This window comes from Eptesicus fuscus, chromosome 3 (genome assembly GCF_027574615.1).
Source record: "Eptesicus fuscus isolate TK198812 chromosome 3, DD_ASM_mEF_20220401, whole genome shotgun sequence".
In the NCBI taxonomy this organism is placed as follows: domain Eukaryota; kingdom Metazoa; phylum Chordata; class Mammalia; order Chiroptera; family Vespertilionidae; genus Eptesicus; species Eptesicus fuscus.
Window position 1 is genome coordinate 20,547,907 of NC_072475.1, and position 24,366 is coordinate 20,572,272.

The 24,366-nt window shown below is 41.1% G+C and overlaps 1 protein-coding gene across 3 annotated transcripts in view; it reads right to left on the reverse strand.

The window, feature by feature from the left end:
* Window positions 1–24,366, reverse strand: part of PLCH1 (phospholipase C eta 1) — a 156,200-nt gene that overhangs the window by 19,109 nt on the left and 112,725 nt on the right. For all 3 annotated transcript variants that reach the window (XM_028146487.2, XM_008142214.3, XM_054710964.1), the window contains exons 9-12: window positions 21,737–21,908; window positions 19,247–19,354; window positions 6,391–6,552; window positions 3,632–3,703 (exon numbers count right to left, since the gene is read on the reverse strand). In XM_028146487.2, the coding sequence (XP_028002288.2) occupies window positions 3,632–3,703; window positions 6,391–6,552; window positions 19,247–19,354; window positions 21,737–21,908 (514 nt within the window). The remainder of the gene's footprint in view (window positions 1–3,631; window positions 3,704–6,390; window positions 6,553–19,246; window positions 19,355–21,736; window positions 21,909–24,366) is intronic.

A 24,366-nucleotide genomic window follows, 5' to 3' on the forward strand; every position in this document is an offset into this window, starting at 1 on the left:
AGGATTCAGGCTGAAAGGCTTCAGGATTAATCTGGTGTTGTCTGTTAGACATAAAACCTTTTTGAAATGATGAGGTTTCGCTCCCATCACATTGGAGAGAACCCCAATATTTGGCAACACATACCTTCACAATACAAATGATGGGGAGGAAATTGCAGAAAACCTTGCCATCAAAACAGTTTCCACAAACAAAGGTGAGACCTTCACACAGAGTACCCTGGACATCTGAGGAATGTAGCTTTAAAAAAGGAAAGGGACTCCATACTCACATTGCCATTAGACCACGTCACCTTTCAGATTGTCTCATACTCAACAAATAAAAAACCAGCTACACTGCTGGCATATACACACTCAACTCTGTTGCACTCACAGCAAGCCATCAATTTGGTCTGGAACCTTCTCAGGTGTTAGTTATGACTCACAAACCTTGGTGCACATGGTGTGGGAACCCTAGCCTCTGAGGATCTCATGTGCAAGCTGGCCAACCTATCTAGCTTCCTATTGTGTTTCTTTTTTTATTATTATTATTACTAGAGGCCCGGTGCACGAAATTCGTGCACGGAGGGGGGTTGTCCCTCAGCCCAGCCTGTACCCTCTCCAATCTGGGACCCCTCAAGGGATGTCCGACTGCCCGTTTAGGCCCGATCCCTGGGATCGGGCCTAAACGGGCAGTCGGACATCCCTCTCACAATCCAGGACTGCTGGCTCCCAACTGCTTGCCTGCCTGCCTTCCTGATTGCCCCTAACCACTTCTGCATGCCAGCCTGATCACCCCCTAAACCACTCTGCTGCCAGCCTGTTTGCCCCCAACTTCCCTCCTCTGCCGGCCTGGTTACCCCTAACTGCCCTCTCCTGCAGGGTTGATCACCTCCAACTGCCCTCCCTTGAAGGCCTTGTCCTTCTCAACTGCCCTCCCTTGCAGGCCGGGTGCCTCCCAACTGCCCTCTCCTGCTGGCCATCTTGTGGTGGCCATCTTGTGTCCACATGGGGGCAGGATCTTTGACGACATGGGGGCAGCTATATTGTGTGTTGCAGTGATGATCAATCTGCATAGTACTCTTTTTATTAGATAGGATAGAGGCCTGGTACAGGGGTGGGGGCCAGCTGGTTTGCCCTGAAGGGTGTCCCTGATCAGGGTGGGGTTCCCTTGGGGCATGGGGTGAGGGAATATAGGCCCCCCTGAGTGAGGGGCCTGTGGTGGTTTGCAGGCAGGCCACGCCCCCTGGAAACCCAAGCAGAGGCCCTGGTATCTGGAATTTATTTTCCTTCTATAATTGAAACTTTGTAGCCTGGAGCAGAGCCAAGCCTGGGGCTCCCTCCGAGGCCCTGCAGCCATTTGTATTGGGGTTATAATTGAAACTTTGTTGCCTTAAGCGGTGGGCCCGGCCAGGGTGTGTGGAAAGCTTTGCTTCCCCTGTTGCTGGCGGCAACCCTGGCCTGCTCTCTCAAGCTCCATTCTGCCGCCATTTGTTTGAATTTGTTTACCTTCTATAATTGAAACTTTGTAGCTTGAGTGGAGGCTTAGGCCTGCAACTGCTGGCAGAAAGCTTGGCTTCCTCTGTTACCTAGGAAACCTTGCTCTCTGTGGCTGTAGCCATCTTGGTTTGGGTTAATTTACATACTTGCTCTGATTGGATGGTGGGTGTGGCTTGTGGGCGTGGCTTGTGGGCGTGTCGGAGTTATGGTCAATTTGCATATTTCTCTATTATTAGATAGGATTATTTATTGATTTTTACAGAGAGGAATGGAGAGAGATAAAGAGTTAGAAACATCGATGAGAGAGAAACATCAATCAGCTGCCTCCTGCACACACACCCCTGGGGATGTGCCTGCAACCAAGGTACATGCTCTTGACCGGAATCGAACCTGGGACCCTTCAGTCCGCAGGCTGACACTCTATCCACTGAGCCAAACCGGTTATGGCCCTATTGTGTTTCTTAAAAGGGCAGTACAACATCATCTATTTTAAAGAATTATTATTGTGGTGGTGATTAAATAAGATGGCATGGGAAGTCATCCTCTAAGCTACATAATATTAACTTTCAATTTTAAGTACTATTAATATTTATTAAAATAATCTATAAATAGTCTTGTGGGCATTCATTTTTATGGCTTGAGACATAATAAATTCTATTTCTATGGTAGCACAAATACAGCCTAAAAGGTTTACTTTGGAAAAGAACTTTAATTTAAATCAGTAGCTGTAATCAAGAAATGAAATATTCTCTAATTCTACATATAATTAGTACCTTGAGGTGTTAAAATAAGTGTCTTTTTGAAGTTCATTTTTAACATAAAAGGCAAAAAGAATTAAGAAATGAATCACCAATGGCAGATAATATTTGGGAAAATGATGATATATTTTCTTTAAATACAGTTTGAACACTTTTTATCATGCTTAATGTACCATGTAATCCATTTTTCATTTTACATTTTTACTTAATGTTTTGCATGATGAGCTCTTTAGAGTGATCATCTTTTAGTGGCTGCATAATTGTCCATTGTGTGAATGAATCATGATTCACTTACGAAGTCCTTATGGGTGAACATTTTGGTTGTTTTCAGTTTTTTGTTATAATGACTATTTTTGAGGACCTTTTAAGAAATTATCCTACTGATGGCGCAGGAAATTCCAGATACAATATTCCTTGACACAAGAACTATCCTTAAGAAACCTCATGCACAAAGTTCACCATCCAATAATTGATTAATTATATAACCTTTTCACTGAGGAAAGTACAAGAATTATAGGCACCCAGCATGATGACATGCACAAAATGAAACCACCAAATGAGGAAATGGAATATTATCTACACTCCAAGGCTTTTTGACACTTCCACTCAGCATTGCCTTCTCCCCAAAGGTGACTACTAATCTGACTTTTACCCTATAGATTTGGTTTGGCCTGTGTTTAAACTTCAAATAAATGGAATCAAATTGCCTGTACTCTCTTGGGTCTGGCTTCTTTTGCTCAATGTCATGTTTATAAAAATCATATTATTGTTTATAGTTGCAATTTTGTCATTTTTGCTGATAAATACTACCTTGTGTGAAGATACCATAATATTTATTCATTCTATTATTGATGGACATTTAAACTATTTCCTATTTGTACTATTACAAATGCATATTCTCATTAGCATTGTATGAGAGTTTAACTTCCTCACTGGGTGTTGTCAATCTTTTTATGTTTGCTATTGTGGTGGGTGTGTATGGAATCTCAATGGCATTTTAATTTACATTTCCCAGATAAGGGTGAGCACCTTTTCCAGATCAGCCATTTCAAGTCTTTTGTGAAGTGCCATTTAAATCTTTTGCCCAGTTTTTTTATTACTATTATTATTTAGGGTACCTGTCATTTTTATTGATTTGTAGGAATTCTTAATATTGTCAGGATACAAGACCTCTAGTTGATGTATGTATTGAAAATATTCTTTCCCATTATTACTTGCTTTTTGATGAACAGCAATTCCTAAATTTCCAAGTAGTTTAATTATTAATATTTTCCTTTTCTGGGGTCCTATTTAAGCAATCTTCAGTTATTCCAAGGTCATGATGATATTCTCCAGTTACCATCCTGCTTTAACTTAACTTAAGTGAATTTCACTCATTTTTCAATCTCAATTAGTACCTTATGTTTTCCAAAGTTGGTCATGAGGGTTCGTCCATGTGATTTCTTTCCACTCTCCTTCACATCTGGATGCTGAGAAAATAAAGCATAATATAACTATTTTTCTTTACTTTTATTTTTTCCTTAGTTCTGACGAAATGGCAGTCAAACCTTTCTGTCTGCCTCTAGGTGAGAAGTATGAGGTCACTTCCTCCTGCTACGCCCCCTCCAGTACAAGGTAGCAGAGTCTGCCAGGGGGACACTGACATGGAGAGGCCCAGGTACCAGCCAGGAGACAGGAACGGCCAGCAGCTGCCCAAAGCTAAGGTCAAAGGCCTCTCAGTGGCCCATCCAGTACCTGATCACAAGGCTCTCCACAGCATAGGATGTAGTCTTTTGAATGCCATGAGTGGGGATAAAATCACCTTCAGTTAAAATAGATTTAATTTTGAAAAATGGCAAAAAATCATTAAGAGCCAATTCTACCAAAAATACAAAAAAATCACATTGATCAAACACTTATTTTGGAATTTTAAAAACATGAAATATAAATAAAACCCAAGCATATATATGAGGTAATAAGATTATTTTTATTTCAGTAAACCAGAGCAAAACTTAGCTATTTATTGAAATAATTCCCTCTGTGGAGAGCACTGGAAAGATGTATGGTGGTCTCTGAATTTTCCTCATGTGGGTTAATTTTCTAGGCTAGAGATCTCCTTGCTTAAGCCTCTCATTAGGATGCAGGAAGGCCACTCCGCTAAAAGGGTTTAGACTTTTCTTAAGTTATCAAACCTAAAAATGTGTTCACTACTAATGACATAGTTTAAGGAGAGACCAGCACAGCAGGCCATGCCCTCCCAGAACTTCTTGCTAAACCAAGAAGAAACAGAGATAACCTCATACATGGAATACATGTGGGTAAGTAAAACTATTTAAAAACCAAACAGCCAGGGAGGGCATCCATATAGACTAATCAGAGATGCCATTTGGAGTGGGGAGTGGGGAAGACTATTAGTTGGAGGAAGAGGCAGTTCAGAAAATACTAGTGGGGTAGGGGGCTATAGGGTAATTTTAGTTGACAGTTTGTATATGTGGTCTACCTTTGAAGATCTATTAAAGCTGACCACTATCTGTTCAAAAATCCTGAAATTAAGAAGGTAGCCAGATGTGGTCATTGAGGCAACACTGCTCTCTAAGTTAGGAGACCCAGTCCTGCCACCAAGTGGCTACATTGTCCTTTGGCAAGCCTCTTCTCCTGACCTGCTTTCTTATCTATGAAATGGAGGAGGAATGACCCAATTAACTTCTGAGTTCCTTTCTACTTCTAATAGCCCATCTATAGGGAGATCATGTCATTTATTGTCCCAAACAGGACCCATTTAAGAGTGAAATGGGATACTTTTAATAATTACACTAGGACAATAGGTATAAAACAGGGCGGTCCCAGGCAAGTTAAGGTAAATGGGCTTCCTATTTAGTAGGCACCTACTATGCCCCAAGGATTATGCTAAGTGCATTACATATATTCTCATCTAATATATACAACCATTGTTTGAGATAAGTATGATTAAATCTCAATTTTACAGATTAAAGAAATCTAAAATATAGTGAAGTTAAAGAATATATCCAAAGTTACAAAGCTAGCACTAGTGATCAAACAAGGATTCTTCTTGCCAAGCTCACCCCCCTCCCACTCCCTCTTTATATAGAAGTATAATATAAAATATATGCCTCCATTCATTCAACAACTATTTATGAAGGTCTTGCTAAGTCCCAAGCACTAGAGAGCCAGCACAATAATGGTTATCAAGAATGACATGGTTCTGGTCTTTATGGAATCTATAGTCTAGTTAGGTAGGTAGACAGACACTGAACAAGTAGTTGCAAATGTTGTTTTAAAACTTCAGAAAAGAGAAGATAAAATAGGCTACTGTGGGCAATATAAAGGGGATAGCTAACCCAATCTAGCACTCAAGTCAGGACTCATTTAGAACATCACATTGAAGCTGGAATTTAAAGACTAAGCAGTACTTCGAGCAAATGTGGGAATGGAGTGTTCCAGGCAGAGGAGACGTAATGTGAGGAAGACAATGGCATAAACAGTTATGGCTGGTATGACAATTGTGAGAGGGGGTATGACAAGGAAAATGAGGAGATCTGAGACTGGAAAGGTAGGCAAGGATGCAATGATGCAGGTCCTTGGAAAGCCTAGTCAAAGAATTTGTTAGTTATCCCCAGCATAATGGGAAGCCGCCAAAGAATTTTGAACAGCAGAGTAATATGATCAGGTTTGCATTTTTAAAGAACCATGCTGATTTCAGAGTGGAGATTCTATTGAAGAAGGGCAAGAGAAGTCTAGGTGAGAGTTGACATTGGCCTAGATTGGGACACAGCCACAAAGAAGACGGAAAGTGGACAGATGGGAGACATGGCCAGGAAGTGCAATCAACAGGGCATGGAGGCTGACCAAACCCAGACAGACAGGTGGGAGGCTGCAGTATGTGGGGGCTCAAGCTTCTCTGCTCACCTGCACATGCGTGAGGAAGGTGAGTCCAGGGGTGCTAGGCTTTCTCCTGTCATTTTCAGCAACACCCACCCAACTTGTAACTATTTCTCACATTATTTTGCAATAGGAGATTTTTATTTCTCAAGCAATAGGAAGATAGAAATGGATGAAACTGGAGAAGCATTTCCCAAATGACAAATGTTCAGAAACAACACATGTGATATGCTTTCTTTTTCCTGTCAAAGGACAAGTACCAGAGGGCATCTTATACCTGCTTCAGGTGTGCATGTAAGCCTTCATGCGTGGCCTTCAGTAGAGCCCTCACTGTGAAACTATCAGGATCTTCTTTGTCTCGAATTTGAGATTCTTTTAACAGTGACTCCAGTTTTTTCCTTATGAAAGACTCCACCTGGTGCTCAGTGGTCCCGTTATTCTGCAAAGAATTAAGCGATGGAAATGATTTTCCTTAAGAAACACAGAATCCATTAGAATACACCCTTCATTCAAGCCAGCGTTGCTTTTATAATTTGACTAGTAGCCCGTTTGCACGAATATTCGTGCAATAGACCTTCATTCACCTGGCTGCCTGCACCGGGGACCCAGGCCTTGGCTGTGGCCACCGCTTTCTGCCTTCTTTCAGGGTCGGGGCGTGGCCCCGGGTGGTGGCCTTGGGCTCGGCCACACCCAGTGTCCCTGCTACCGATCGCAGGAGCTGACCCCCAGTGGTTTCCTGCGATTGGCCGCAGGCTCCCCGCTGGTGCCCAAGGCCGGGAAAGCCTGGGGCGGCTTTCCCAGCCTTGGGCTCTGCCACACCCCAACGTCAACGGTTTCCTGGTGGGCGTGGTTGGTGGGCGTGGCTTGGTTGGTGGGCATGGCTTGGGCGTAGTGAAGGTGCGGTCAATTTGCATATTTGTCTATTATAAGGTAAGATTCTCTCTCAATTAACTGTAATAAGTTAACCTCATTGTACCATTTCGGCCCTCCCTCTCCCCCCACCAATCCCATTTAAAATTTATTATCATGACTGCAGTCAACCCTCAAGAATCTTACAAAGTCTTATTGTCATTTCCATTTCAGAGATGCAAAATCTGATGCTTGGAGAAATTAAATAAGCTGCTCAAGTTTCCAGAGCTGGCAAGCAATTGACGTAGAATTCAAACTCAGGTCTCTACACCCTTCCCACTATGCTACTTTATGCTTTCAAATGAGGGAAAGCCAGTAAGAATTTTTGGAGACTAAGATTTCCATATCCACATAGGTAAATCTGAGCAAAATTATGCTATTTAAAACACACCACTTTCTTCACTGAAGGGAAAAGAATGTTATGGAAATCTCTGCCTGGTAATTAAGATTTCAACAGTGATGAAGAGAAGAGCTTTCCTGCCATCCATAGTTCTAGCAAAGGTTCTACATTAGTAAAGCATGTTCTATAAACACAAGAATAGATTAGTTTTCCTAAAGAAGACATTTATAAAGGAGGGTAGTGACAGATAAAGCTGGAAGATAGTAGAGGCACTTGAAAGCAGGAGTGGAGTCACTGACAGTCTCTGGGTAGACAAGTGCCTGAATAGCATTTTAGAAATATTACTAAAACAGGTAGTGTGTCCGAGAGAGGAAAGGTGAATGCAGATGAAAAGCCAGAACCAAGGGCCCCACCACAGCACTGAGAGCCTAGGCCAAAGCACTGGTGGGCGACGGAATAAAGAGAAGAGAGAGTTTGAGAGCAAAATTCATTTTGCACAAAACAAATACATATCAAACTGCTATATGCCAGGTGAGAAGCATTAACAAGGCACAACCCCACTGAATTCTTGCTGTCACGGAGACAGACAGCCTCATCAATAGATAATTATAGAAGCAGGTGCAAGTAGAGTGACAGATGTAAGGGATATCACAGGCACACAGAGGAAGGGAATGTTGGAGAGACTTGGGAAAGTAGGAGAGACTTCCAGGAGCAGAGGACGCCAGAGCCAAGCTGTAAAAAAAATGAATGTATTCGTTTTCTGTGGCTGCTGTAACAAACCACGACAAACCTGGTTGTTCAAAACAACAGAACTTTATTCTCATACAGTTCCAAAGGCCAGAGTAAATAAAATCAAGGTTGGCAGAGTTGCACTCCCTCCCAAAGACGCTAGCTTTCTTGCTTCCTTCAGTTTACAGTGGCACCAAGCACTTACTGACTTGTGGCAGAATAACTCCTGTCTGTCCCGGTCATCACGTGGCCTCCTCCTGTGTGTTCACCTCCTGTCTGTGTCCTCTCCTTTTCTTATGAAGACACTTGACATTAGATTTTTAAGTTCCACCCAGTCAACCCAAGATCCTTAATTACACCTGCAAATATCCTTTTCCAAAATAAGGTCGCATACACAAGTACCAGGGGTTTGGACTTGGACAAATCCTTTGGTGGCAGCAAATCAATCTACTACAATGACTAAGAGCTGATAATCTGGCAGAGTAGGGTGAGAGCATCCAACATGAGCAAAAGTATGAGGAAAACAATATCAAAGAGAACTAGTAACCATCTGAACATGGAGAAAAGAGCACAGGGGAATATAGAAAAAAAAAACCTGTATTGTGCTAAGACTCACAAAGCACGCTCATATAACAATATTTCCTTTGAGCTGCCAGACACCCTTTAAGGTAGCACTAGGGCTAGACAAACTTTACTCATAATGATACAGAGGCAGAAAGATTCAAAAGCTTGTCCAAACACACATGCCTATGAAGCGGCTGAACTGGGACTTGAACCTAAGACTTCCAACACGAAATTGTGCCTATTTCACCATACAGTGCTGCAGCCATCCCTTTTATACTGTTCCAAATAAAGATAAATTCTTGAGTCAAGTCAATCATGAGCAGGCTCATATTTTAAACAAGCATTATTCCCTTTTGACACCTGTAAAATATATGGCCAGTATCCCTTTGTGGAAAATACTAGGTTTCACTTAAGGTCGGAAGGGAATCCAAGAAAAGAACTCCAGGAAGCAAATCCCCAATGCATTTGATCAAATGCCCCAGAGCCTGGCAGGGGGCATGCTTGGTCGGAAGACAAAAAAGAGAAAGCCTGCAAGAGCACCTTGTGTGCCCAGGTCACACGGAATGCCCCAAGTTCCCCTCCCTTTCCTTCTCAATCATTGTAGTAGATTGAATCAGAGACAGTGGGGAGATGAACTGTTGCCATTATGCCCAGACACTCTCCATGTCAGCACAGCAAGGCTAAACATACAAAGCCAAGCCAACTGGTGCTGGTGAAATCATGAATGATTAATGCAAAGGCTGTACTTATTCACTTCGCAGCCTCTAAACACGGGGGGTTGTTGCTGAAGGAATGATATTCTGTGATTTTTTTTCTGTGATTTACATTTTGCAATAGGATAAATAAAAATATATAAATAAATATTTTCATTAATATCTTATCACTGGGTCTGGGAGCCCAATAGCACTGCTTAAAGGAAGCTGAGACAGACACACGGCCTCACAACCTGCCAAGCCACTGTGCAGCTGCACCAGGGACCACAGCTGAACACCACATGCTTCTTGCTCTTTTGTTCCCTGAGCCAGTGGCAAAGGGAGGATGCATGGCGGTGAGGGGGAGGGGAAGGCAGCCCTTTAGTATGGCAAGGAGTAGGTTCCCCAAGGAAAGTAATCACGGTTCCGAATTCCTTTTCTGAGAAGTATATATGATCAGGAATACCTACTACAAATAAATAAATCAAACATATAAACACATTCATGCTTTGTCTCCACGTGAAAGAAAAGGATCGCTGAAAAACTGAAGGGCTACCAAGAATCTTGGCCACTGCTCCAGGCTGGGAAGCAGCAGGAACAGGGAGAGATTGGGGTGGAGGGGCTGACCTTTAAAGGCGGACCTTCTCAAACTGGTGCTCTACACTGAACACTGGAATCACATGAGGAGTGTTTCTAAACCGCAGGCCACACCCAGACCATTTACAGGGGACTCTCTGGGCAGGGACCTGGCACTGGGATTTTTGAAAGCTCCTCTGTCATTCCAATGTGCAGCCAAAGTTGAGCATCTTTGCTTTAAACCAAACAAGCAAACAAAACACTGGACTATCTCACCATCCCCAAATGTCTTCTGGCTCTCTGGATTGGAGTCTGGAAGCAGAAAGAACAATATTGTAGCTGTGCTTAGTGAGTGCACTACAGCTTTGCAAACCCATAACCTGAAAGTCTTGGGCTGAAGAGCAGCTGCTACTCAGCCATGTACTCCCGTCCTCCACCGTTTCCTGTCTGCTCCTTAGCTCCCTTAAAACACCTTCTTCTGTTCAAGGACCAGGTGAGGACTTCCTTGAGCAACAATCATGCTGCTGCTGCCATTCTTGTTACTGATGATGTCTAGCATTTACTGAGCACAAATCATGTGTCGGGCATTCTTCTGAGTTCTTTGCAGGGAATGAACTTAGCCCTCATTTTGAAGTTAAATTATTATTTTATTCTCTTAGTACATAAAGAGTCAAATTTTGCAAACAGGCAGAGAATGAGAGTGACTTATATTTCCAACAGGGAGAAATCACTTATTCTTATAATAATAGAGCCCATTGATCTGATTTGCTCTCAGTACAAATCAGACAGAATATAGAATCCTTATTTTTTCTGTTTGTCTCAAGTTGCTTTCAAATAGTAACAGGTCTTTCAAAAGCACAGATTCTCAGGAGGATTCGGAGGTAATTTCAGACTGCAGGACTCTCAAGATTTGATTGCTTGTCACCCAGTGTACGTGTGTGATGTCATGGACCCCTAGGATTGTAGATCTGCTCCTGCTCCAGCTCAGATGTCAATTTTGGCCAGGAGAGGATACTGCTGCCACAGTTCAAAGCCAAGAGGGACAGTCGCTTTCCAGGAGTGTGAATGCAACTTATAAAACGGGTAGTCATGCAGAGAGAGAGAGAGAGCCTCAATAACATTTTGAAATGTTATGATGTCCATTTAGAAAAAGAAGATAAAGAAACTCAGGTTTAGAGAGGTGGGTGAGCTCCTCAAGGTCATACAGTTAGCAAGTGGTAGAGCCAGCTTGGAACTCAGGTAGCCAGGCTCCAGAGTCTGTGTGTTTAACAATTGCAACAATCTCTCTCTAATCTTCTCTGACCTCTCTTTCCTATGAACCCACTTCCACTAAATCAAAACCAAATGACCTAACAGTTTAAGTTTGTAATTCATTTTTTGCTCACAATGTGATTGTGCCTCTACAGTTAGATGGACTCAACTTTGAGGGGTCATACACAATTAATGTCACTCTGAAGGTCAAGGATAACCCATGTATTTCTCCTTATCTGAATTAATCACATTGAAATGAATAATTTTGTAGTTCTAGGAATCTCCTAGAAAAGCTTCATGTGATCCTACTTATGTAATATGAAATGAGGAGGGGTCTCAGGAGGAGGCAGTTCCCAAATCACTAGATAAGAAGGGTGAATACAGAATGAAAGAGGGTGAAAGGGGGGAAATCCCACTCAAAATAAAGACTTGAACTCAAAATTCTAAAACCAATGAGGAAAAGTAATGCCAAGACAGAGAGGTAAAAACATCAATGCAAGGAACAGGAATTCACTCTTTCACTTTAAAATTAGTGTGTTTAGATGCTCAACGATATGAAGAAATAGCTCCACAAAAACACACACAAGAAACTAAGAAGTCAAATAATTAAATAAGAGCAAGTGTCTATAAAAAAGAACCAATAAATTTTGTAAATAAAGAGTATAGTACTGAAATGAAAAGAGCAATAGCTAAATAAACTCTAGACCAGTGGTCGGCAAACTCATTAGTCAACAGAGCCAAATATCAACAGTACGATTGAAATTTCTTTTGAGAGCCAAATTTTTAAAACTTAAACTATATAGGTAGGTACATTGTTATTAACTTAATTAGGGTACTCCTAAGCTGGCCTTTGATAAAAACTCAAGGGGCCAAAGAGCTGCATGTGATTCACGAGCCTCAGTTTGCCAACCACTGCTCTAGACCAAAGTCAAAGAGATAATTAATGAATTGAAAAATAATATTGTAAATGGCACCCAGAAGTCAGCACAAAGATAAAAATATATATATTATGAATAAACTAGAGGCCTGGTGCACAAAATTCGTACACGGGGGTGAGGGGTCCCTCAGCCCAGCCTGCACCCTCTCCAATCTGGGACCCCTCGAGGGATGTCTGACTACCCGTTTAGGCCTGATTCCAGTAGGATCAGGCCTAAACGGGTAGTCAGACATCCCTCTCACAATCCAGGACTGCTGGATCCCAACTGCTCACCTGCCTGCCTTCCTGATTGCCCCTAACCGCTTCTGCCTGCCAGCCTAATCACCCCCTAACCACTCCCCTGCCAGCCTGATTGCCCCTAAACTACCCTGCCCTGCAGGCCTGGTCCCCTCCAACAGCTCTCCCCTGCAAGCCTGGGTCCCCCCCCCCCCAAATACCCTTCCCTGCAGGCCCAGTTGCCCCCAACTTCCCTCCTATGCTGGCCTGGTCACCCCTAACTGTCCTCCCCTGCAGGCTTGATTGCCCCCAACTGCCCTCCCTTGCAGGCCTGGTCCCTCCCAACTGACCCCCCCTGCTGGCCTGATCACCCACAACTGCCCTCCCTTGCAGACCAAGTCCCTCCCAACTGCCCTCCCCTGCTGGCCATCTTGTGGCAGCCATCTTGTGTCCACATGGGGGCAGTCATCTTTGACAACATGGGGCAGCCATCTTGTGTGTTGGGGTGATGGTCAATTTGCACATTATTCTTTTATTAGATAGGATAGAGGCCTAGTGCATGGGTGGGGGCCAGCTGGTTTGCCCTGAAGGGTGTCCCGGATCAGGGTGGGGGTTCCCTTGGGGTATGGGGTGGCCTGGGCGAGGGGCCTGTGGTGGTTTGCAGTCCAGCCACACACACACCCCTCTGGTGATCCAAGCAGAGGCCCTGGTATCTGGGATTTATTTGTCTTCTATAATTGAAACTTTGTAGCCTTGAGCGGAGCCATGCCTCCTGCTCGCTCCGTGGCTGCAGCTATTTCTGTTGGGATTTATTTATCTTCTATCATTGAAACTTTGCAGCCTTAAGCAGAAGCCAAGGCAGGCCAGGGCTGCAGAAACTTGGCTTCCTTCATCACTGGGGGAAACTCAAGCCTTCTGCTCTCTCCAGCTCCGTGGCTGCTGCCATTTTTGTTGGGATTTATTTATCTTCTATAATTGAAACTTTGTAGCCTTAAGCAGAGGCCAAGGGAGGCCAGGGCAGGCAGAAAGCTTGGGTTCCTCCATTGCCGAGGAAACCCAAGCCTCCTGCTCTCTCTGTGGCCGAAGCCATCTTAGTTGGGTTAATTTGCATACTCACTCCTGATTGGCTGGTGGGCATTGCTTGTTGGTGTAGCAGAGGTATGGTCAATTTGCATATTACTCTTTTATTATATAGGATAAGGGATTTGGAGAATAGACTGAGAGATCTCAACATAAATCTAATAGGCCTTCCAGAGAAAAAGGACTGAAAAAGTGGCATAGAAACAATATTCAAAGAAAAAAAAAATGGTTGATTTCCAGAAAAGAAAATATGAGCTAATAGGAAATGAATCCTGAGTGCTAAGAAAATAGCTAAATAAATCCACTCCTAGTCATTTAACAGTGAAAATACAGAACAATGAGATGGAAAGGGAAGACAGATTACCAACAAGAAAAGAAAAATTAGACTAATAAGAGACTTCTCCTCAGCAATTGTAGTTCCCAAAAGACAATACCTTTGAAACACAAGGAACATATACATATATATATACAGTCACGCACTGCTTAACCATGGGGATGCATTTTGAGAAATGTGTTGTTAGGAGATTTTGTCATTGTGCAAACATCCTAGAGTGCACTCACACAAACCTAGATGACATAGCTTACTACACACCTAGGCTCCATGGTATAGCCACTGCTCTTTGGCCACAAGCCTGTACAGCATGTTACTGTACAAAACAACAGTAGATTAAATCAAGCACAAGAGAAAATGATAAAATCAAGAGACACAGTGAACACGAGATGTATGAGGCTACTGCTGGTATAACACAGCATACTGTAAACTTGTTTTCATAATTAGAAAAATACACTCTAAAATAATGATAAAATGTATGGTACATACATAAACCAATAACATAGTAATTAATTATCATTGAAGATTATGTGCTGTACATAGTTGTATGTGCTATACTATATACGACTGGCAGTATGTTTGTTTACACCAGCATCATTACAAACATGTGAGCTATGTGTTGTGTTATGATGTTACCATGGCTATGATATCACTAGACAATAAGAATATTTCAGCTCCATTATAAATCTGAAGGAACCATTGTCATATATGCGGTCCGTGGCTGACCAAAATGTCATTATGCAGTGCATGACTGTAATATATACACTATGTTAGACCTTAAATGTTCACTACCTTTACTCTTCGGCAGGATTGCAGAAGTGTAGCAGGTAGTAGAAACCATTGGAATCTTCCAGGGATCTTTCAGGCCACCTTGCCCATTCCCCACTCCTTGCTGCCAGGATACAACAGCATGTCCAGCATGTAGGCATTTAGTCTCTGTGTGAACACTTTCAGTAGCAAGACCTCACCACCTCATGAGGTAACTCATCCCTTCTATGAGTGCTGACAACTCTTAGCCCAACAAGACCCATAGGCATTATAATAGCTCATTTATAAAACAAATCACTTAGGAGAAAAGATGAATTTGTGGCGAAAGGAGTAGGAAGAGAGGAAAACAGTGGCTATGCTTAGTGTAAGATGGACACTCAGATTGAATAATGTTTTTAGGACATTGGTGTAATAAAAAGTTGTTACATATTACTATACTAGGACTCATTTAAAACTGGTTGGAAGGCTTGGCGTTTACGAGATGAACTTCACAGAGGATTTTAGAAGAGGAGGAAAAAAAATCAGTGAAGTTGAACTTTGGTGGTGGAAAGTCTATAAGGCACCTTGACATTAGAAGACCCCATGAAGATGAATAATGGTGAGTTGGCTCGCTGAACCATATCTGGTAACTACTGTGGTTGAAAGGAAACTGCTCCCTGTGCCTTTGAGCTGTGTGATTCTTGGATCATTGAACACACTGCGATACCTCGTGGCTTAGACATCACAGGCCAGAGTTTCTCTATGGCTGAAGCCACAAAACAGTAGGAGGCAGAAACTTGAAGGATTCAATTAATTCAACAGAAAGGAATTATGACATGAGAAATACACTTTCTGTGTGATTTGAATCCCTTAGTTAGAAATAGCAGTAGACTAACAGGAATAGGAAGCCTGTGTGAGGGCTCTGCTTAACACGAGGGTAATGCTGGGTGAGCCACAAATCCTGCTTCTGACCTTTGCATTTGCTGTTCCCTCCGCCTGGAACATTCTTCCCCAGATACCAGCATGGCTAACTCCTCACTTCCTTCAGGTCTTTGTTCACACGTGACCTTCTCTCTGAGACCTTTCCTGCCCAATTTAAAACTTCAATAGCCCCTTCACATACACACACTTTCTCCACTTTTTCTCTCGTTTCGTCCTTTAGCACTTATCACTGCCTAGTACACTATAGATGTTAACTTGTTTTAATTCTTATCTATCCTCCCCTTCTCTCAATAATGTATAAACTCCATAAAGGCAAAGATTGTTGTCTGTTTTGTTTACCGATAGATGCCCCAACTCCTGTAGCATGATGGTGGCATCTCCAATCAGAGATGCTAAATAAAAATGGGTTGAATGTGCAAATGTATCTGTTTAAGCCTCAGGAGTTAGTATTGCAATGTTCATGAATGCTAAGTTAAAATGTTTATTGCAATAATTCAGATATAACATAAATCTAACCACACCCTGTTGCATTACAACTGAGGTTAAGAACTTTCTCTAAGGTTTCACATAGTTATGCACAGTCCATCCTCTTTTGCAGGAATATGATCAGGCATTCAGGGTAAGATCAGGCAATTTACATTTGACATTCAGATAATGCATTTGAGCCCTCTGCTGACAATAGGAGTATAAATTGACTGATTACAGGATAACACTTTGGTTTCCAAAAGACAACAGCCCCATTTCTTAGAAGAGTTCAAAATTAGAGAAAAAAGATTTGGAAAAGTGGAGTAAAAACTACAAATTTCCACTAGAATGTTGATTTCTTTTTTCTTTTTAAGTGTATTTTTATTGATTTCAGAGAAAAACGGAGAGGAAGAAAGAGATAGAAACATTGATGATGAAAGAGAATCACTGATCTGCTGCCTCCCGCATACCCTCCACTGGGGATCAAGCCTGAAACATGGACACATGCCCTGACCAGAAATCAAACCGTGACCTCCTAGTTCCGTGGTCGGCAAACTGTGGCTCGCGAACCACATGCGGCTCTTTGGCCCCTTGAGTATGGCTCTTCCACAAAATACCACGGCCTGGGCGAGTCTATTTTAAAGAAGTGGCATTAGAAGAAGTTTAAGTTTAAAAAATTTGGCTCTCAAAAGAAATTTCAATCATTGTACTGTTGATATTTGGCTCTGTTGACTAATGAGTTTGCCGACCACTGTGACCTAGTTCATAGGTTGATGCTCAACCACTGAGCAACACCGGCCAGGCTAGAATGTTGATTTCTTTATGTATTTTCTCTCTGAAAGTATAACAAAGACATGCTTGTAAATTTCACAATTAAGGTGTTTTCCGCCTTCACTTAGGCCCAAATCAAAGAATCTAAATTAAAAATCATAACTATCTTTATGGAATCATGTTTGAAACTATCTTCCTGTATGGGTTTTTAGAAAGCAACTAAGAAGCTTTGAAGATAAGAGAAACTCAGTTGGATTTTTTAAAAATATATTTTATTGATTTTTTTATAGAGAGTTAGAAACATTGATTAGCTGCCTCCTGCACACTCCCTACTGGGGATGTGCCCGCAACCAAGGTACATGCCCTTGACCGGAATGGAACCTGGGACCCTTCAGTCTGCAGGCCAACGCTCTATCCACTGAGCCAAACTGGTTAGGGCTCAGTTGGATATTTTTACAGGTGAAGTTACTGATCTTTCCCTATTAAGAAAAAACTATAGCTACCTAATTTTATAATTACAGATATTTAATTTAGAAAGTTAAAAGGCTCCCTGGCATTAAAGAAAAAATTATATAAGTGGGTGGATGTAGAAACCAGACAACTTGGGTTTTACTCAGAGCAAAAAATTACTACATTGTAATAATAGCTAAATTTTCATCATCATTTTCACTAAAAACAGCATTCCCTAAACCTGTAACTCAGTCAAACCTCTCCGTTCCCTGTTTCAAATGATAGACTCCCCTGAGGCTAGCAACCAAGAGATCTTGGGAACAGGATGCAAAGATAATGAAAATCAGAGACAAAAGTCTGGTTTGTAAAACAAAGCTAAAACACTTGAGCCACATTACCCGTAATCACAAGTAATTAATCGCAATATGTAAATATCTGGGAGAGTAAAAAAGAAACTATTTAAAATATTAAGTGTATTTTCACTTATGTAAATAGATTTAGATTAATTTTCTAAAACCAGAGCCCCATTAGCGAGTGGTAATAAATTGAGCCAAGATAAACTATCAAAAGGCGAGAGATTAATACAGATGGTGATTTTTCCTTTTCACTTCAAGCTGAATCTTTTAAAGTGTATCAAAGCCAAGAAAGAAGTGTCTACTGAGACTTCAGCTGTCATTCAGCTCTTGCCTCCTTTCAGAATGATGCCGGCTCCCTATGGTACCTATAGGGAGGTAGCACAGTTACTACTGTCTAGAAGGGAGCAGACCTGTTTTTAACAATGTAATAGATAAACTCAGGGCAATGATGCAAATTAGAAGAATTTATACAAAACTTCTCTGTTTTATTGCAAGCAGAGTAATACAATAGACCTGATATCTAGAGAAATACTACTTTCCTACATAGGTGAAATTGTAAGCCCTATATACCAAACTAACATGAGCAAATGGTACTCTCAGGGGATCATGCGATCCTGACAATCACATGAGTTGCAGAAGATGGGGATGGCGGGGCGAGGTCGAGAAATTCTAGTCCCCCAGGTGGGAGGGGGTGTCCCTTTAAGCCTTACATTTCCCCCTGGCTTGCATTTCCCTCCAATGACCTGACTGAATGGTGCTTTTTTTTTTTTTTAATATATTTTATTGCTTTTTTTACAGAGAGGAAGGGATAGGGAGAGAGAGTCAGAAACATCGATGAGAGAGAAACATCAATCAGCTGCCTCCTGCACACCTCCCACTGGGGATGTGCCTGCAACCAAGGCACACGCCCTTGACCGGAATCGAACCTGGGACCCTTGAGTCCACAGGCCGACACTCTATCCACTGAGCCAAACCGGTCAGGGTTGAATGGTGTTTTTTTAGAAATGCAGCTCCTTGATGTAGGACAGGGGCCTGAAGCACCATGCAGGCAACAAACTATTCCATGCCATTTTATTTAAGATGTGGCAACTTAAAGAGCAAGTCAAGAGTCCCATGTCTGAAGGAGCTGAGAAATCCTCTGGCCCATGGTCCATTTTCTTAGGGTGGGGATGGGCATCCTAGAGCCCCCGTGCACAGGGTCCTGTGAGTCGGCCGTGACAGGCAGCATGCGGGGCTGCTAGTAGAAGGCAGAGAGACAATAGGAAAGCCAGTCTATTTCAACAAAGACAGTGACATTTGGAACTGCAATTTGAGTTTTGCTCAAGTTGTAATAGCAGGGGATTTGTCCCTGAGAGAGGGTCAGATGGGTTAATCACTAACATTCCATCAAACTTGAAGACACAAGACTCCTTGACACATTCCCTCAATAAACATTTGAGTGTCTGTGTGCAAGCACACGAAGTAACTTTCAACAAATACCCTTTTTTATCCAATAAATATCCTTATCTTGGTGAGGATTCCAACACAGCTGCAACTTTTACTGCATTTTACTGCAGCACATAGGGAAAAATACTTAAAAAACATTTTAATAATGTACTAATGTCTTTAACCTGAAGTCAAAACTTCTGGGTAAGGGTAATGCCTTACAGCAGTGGTCGGCAAACTCATTAGTCAACAGAGCGGCAAACGGTGGCTTGCGAGCCACATGTGGCTCACAAGCCGCAGTTTGCCAACCACTGAATAGCAGGTAAGAATTATGGCCAAGTCTGTCACTTACATAATGGAGCTTGAACTTGCACTCATCTTCAATTTCATCTGCACTGTCTTCATCAGAAACATCCCCTTCCTCTGCATCATCTCCAAGGTGATAAGGCAGCTTCTTACCCTGAAATGAAACAAAACACTTAATATAAAAAAGAAAATAAATTCACAATAGCCAAAAGATGGAAGCAATTCAAGTGAGTTGGTAAACAAAATGTGATATATGCATACAATGGCATATTATTCAGCCAAAAAAAGGAAGAAAATTAGGACACTTGCGATAGCATGGATAAACCTTGAGGACATTAGGCTAAGTGAAATATCCATGACAAAAAGCAAACTATATGATTCTACTTACATGAGGTACCCAGAGAAGTCAGATTCATAAAGACAGAAAATAGAATAGTGGTTACCAGGGCTGTGGGGAGGGGAAGATGGGGAGTTGCTTAAGGGGTGTGGCGATTCAGTTTTGCAGGAGGAGAAGAGTTCTGGGGATTAATTACATGGCAGTGTGAATGTACTTAACACTACTGAAATGTACATTTGAAAGGGTGGAGATGGCAGGTAAATAGTAATATTTCATTTTACTACAATTTAAAAAAGAATTTTAATGTGAAAAATAAAAAAGTGTAATCCCTTGTCCAATCATTACTTCATACTGACTAGCAAGCAGATAGTTTGAGTTATGGGCAAAACAAGGAAGAAGAGACTTTCAAGAAAAAGTAGGTTAATTACTTTCAACTAAATATAAATTAATTAGAGATGTTATATTTACAAATAAAAATCAGGCTTATTTTTGAGAATATATGGCTCATTATAGCAAGCATAACCCCATTCCACATCCTTAAGAGAAGCATTTTATGTGTGTGTGTGTGTGTGTGTGTGTGTGTGTGTGGTTGGAAAGTGTGTATGTGTTTTAGTTATTATTATTATTATAATAAATAACTTGCCTATCTCCAAAGTAGCCATTCAAATAATACCTTTTGGATCAAAAATCTCTCTGATGCTAAAGGAACATAGGAAAATCAGTTCCCTTGTTTTTGCTTTAAACAGGAGCGTGATGGTTTATAGATCTAGGAAATCTCCTTAAAGTCTGAAGAATGACCCTATTAGCAAATAGACCTTGGCTGCCTTGCAATGTGTCACTCATAGTCCACATTTCCCACCACTCATTCCATTGAGTTCCTCAGATTGCCGGCTCTGACTCCTCCTGACACCTATCAGCCCTGGGACATCCTGTGTCAAATGACCAAAGTCCAGTTATGCAGAAGGGAGTCAGTCCATATCAATATTTACCTGAAGTTTCACTGTCTAAAATGGAAAGATATCAATCAAATGGCCTTAGTCTGCATTGAACCTTCTGGCTGCTGGCTAAAGATAATTCAAGAAACATGGAAGCATTTACAAGCTGATAAAGGTAACAGTTAGCTTTCTAACCCAGCCATCAGTATTCATCACAAGAGTTTACTTTAGAAAGATTTCAAGAAAATTGACAGTGTTATATCTGGCATTATTTGGAGCGTGTCTTATAAGGTGCTGCCTTACAACACCTTTTTGATGGAGTCAGTCTATAATTTTCATTTAACGACAGAAAAACAGGTTTGACCAATTCCAAAGATGAATACTTTACATCTTTCTCATCCGCTGCCCTCCCTTAAAGTCTTGCTATGACATCACAGTTTCTTTGACTTTTCTGCACCTCCTATGTGATACCTGGCTTTTCTGTACACACCCCTTTGAGGCAACATATAATCCAGTTTGAATATTCATACCCTACTGCTCTTCCTTAGGTTTTTAGTCTCAAAACAATACAACTATCTGAGATGGTTTTAATCCAAACACAAAATGAACTGGAATTAAGTCAAGTCACAAAGCAATCTGCTGTCTCAAGGAACTGTCTTTCTGGCTATTCCTTGCATTAATAATATTCGTTGCAGGTATTAAGTTTCCCTTCTCACAAAAATCTGCTTAGGAAATGTCAGTCTAGTCACCAACTGCTCCTTCGCATACACGCGAGTTCTGTGGGTGCTGTGTCCGTGCTGAGCTCCGCTGGGATGGGAGCTCTTCTCCCTTAACCAGGGCCGAGCAACTGTGAAGACTCTCCTCACCCCCCCACCCCCCAAACAGTTATTGGAGCTTGAAATTGGAGAGAAGAACCTGAAAGAAATGCTTTCAGATATGGACACAGGAACCTTCTCCGCCCTGTACCCCACACAGTTCTCCAGTATGAACCAATACAAGACTAACGTATTAAGTCTTTGGCTTGCAGTATTGATGTTCTCACTTCATAAAAAATAAATTCCAGAACCCGTGATCACTCGATAGCTAGTTTTTTCTTAAGGTATGACTATAAATAATTTGGAGCAAGGTGCATACACAAATCAAGACAACCCTTCATGTACGAACTGTAATTATTATTCTCCTGAGAAACCAGTTTGTAGGGAGGGAGGGAGGGAGGGCTGAGTTGGTCATTCATGCCTTTAAATGCGTTCCTTTGGGTAGTTACCTTCACTAGGATTTTGCCTTTCAGGCTTTGAGGGCTTGGAAGCTGCTTGGTTTCTCCTGGGTCTATAGATGACAGGTCCAGTTTGTCCTGGAATATTCCTTTCAGGTACTGAGCAATCTTCCTTTGCTGCTGGACACTGCAGTGGTTCTCGATCGACAGTATGACCGGGAACCTGCGAGAACAGCAACACATTCTAAAGACAGAGCACGGCAACTCAGGGATTTCAGCAATCATTGCGTGTTCATTATGTTCCTGCAATCCTGGTAACTTGTGAGAATGTGATGATTAAAGTGCTTCAAATGAAGAAAATGAGAGATGCATTAAAAAAAATTAAAAACCTCCCTTGAGTATATTTTGCTAGACATAATGGATGAAATACCAATCCTTATGGGAATGTTTAGTTTGATATTTTGTATCATGGAAAAAAATAACCATATATATCTCTCTATATATATATGTATATAAGTATATAGATATATGTAGATATAGCTATGTATAGAGAGATTGATTTAAATGAAGGAGAAAATTTTAAGAGAGATAAGAAACCTAAAGAAATTAAACTCATATGATGTAATTTTGTCTTATTTATTCAAAAGTCCAGAAACATCTCAGAGCCCCCTGAATATCATAAAATGCAGATATCTACATTTAATATATCATATATATTATAAATAAAACATACAAATAAAATACATAATCAGCCCCCAGCTTGAATACTACTCTTGAAGATAAAATAATGGAATTTATCAGAGCCCATGCCAGGCATTTCAGTCATTTGTAGATAATTATATACTAGTCTTTGCTTTCAGAATAAAAGAAAAAGAAAGCTCAAGCATCCCATCTCCACCAGCACTCTGGTTTCTGTGCAGAGAACTTGAGACCAGAATGAAGTGATCAGCAAAGGCAGCCTGAGAGATGGCACCCAAGCCAGCAAGGGAGCAGAACTGATTGTGTGATATTCCTCCTCTTCTGACTTTGTTTTTTTCCCCTCAGATCGAGAAATTATTTCAAATTCAGATTTATTTATTTTTTTGAGTTTTCTATCACTATCTTCCAAAGTAATAGGTAATATATAGGGTGTCACAAAAAAATGTATACACACACTTTGAATAATTTAAAGGCAGTGTTTATTAAAATACATTTCATTTTCAAAATTGAGCTATCAGCTGTTAAAGTATGTATACATTTTCTGAGACACTGTATTTTTTCCAGAGTTACAAATCAATATTTAAATTGTCTAATATATCTATGTAGAGAAAGTTGTGTGTTTTTTTTAATTTCTGGGCTTGTATAACAAGCATAAGCTCCACCATATATGTTGTGACCTCCTGGAATTATATTCTATCCTCATTAGTAAAACATGAGGATAGAATATAATTTAAGAGCTGAATCTCTGTGGCTGAAGCTGGATTGGTTATCTGACTATAATCTCTTTGCTCTGGTGTCCTCACATGGACTTTACATAGAGCAGTAGAAAACGAGATAAAAAACAAACTAGCAACCCTTAGTGGTCTATGCAATCACATCATGGAATTCTAACACTGAGTGTTTAAATGACCGACCTATTTATAAAAAGCCTATTAGTATCTAAAGATGCTTAATATAAAGCAGTGTTTATCAAAAGGGGAGGAGGGCAACTGTCTGCACCCACCCTCCTCGGCAAAGGGACATCTATCAATCTCTGAAGACAAGTTTGGTGGTCACAATATGAGGGATGCTACTCGCATTGACTGGGTAGAAGTCAAGGATGCTGCTAACCATCCCCCATGCAACAGACAATCCCACAACAGCAGTTATCTAGCCCCAAATGTCAATAGTGCAAAGGTTGATAAACCCTGGTTTAAACATGCAACTAAAATTTAAGAAGGAAAAGAAGAATGAACTTTTAAAGTGTTCTAAATACGCTTGTGAGTTGTTTTAATTTGAAGTGCTCTTCTTAAGAATTCCAGAACTTGAAGCAAGCACTGTCAGGTCACCAGACACTCCCTTGAGATACACAGGCAGCAGGTCTTCTCAACAGGCTACTTCACATATTGGGAATGGAGTAGTAAAGTCCCTTCTTCAACTCAGCTAAGACTAGCAGTAATACTACATCAGAAATCAGTACTCGAGGTTCTTCCAGGAAGAACACACTGTAAACTAAACCTGCTATGCAGCAAGTGCCTCTTATTAGAACAGCATTTTAAGCTCATGGTTAATTAATGACAAGACCAAATATTAAAAATTTTAAAGGCTACTAACTTTCATAAGATTAATTTTATGTAATTCTAATTTGATTTGCTTCCTTAAATTCAAAAATCGTTTCTTGAGTGTCTGGTATATTGCAGGTACCTGCTAGGCAATAAAGAATGAATAAGACATAGCCTCATATTTTCAATGAGTTCCTAATCTTAAAGACTTAAAAAAGCAAGTAACCAACAATTATAAGAAAGTGCTATATGACATAATAGAAATATGCTCAGACACTAAGAAGAGAAAAAGGGAGCATTTAATTCAGCTGGAGGCATCAGTAAGCAGTAAGTTTGCCAGAGGGACACTGCTTAAACAGTATTGTAGGATGAGTAAGAATTAGGCAGGTGGAATAATGGGGAAAGGTGTTGCAGACGGAGAGAATAGCATATGCCAGGATA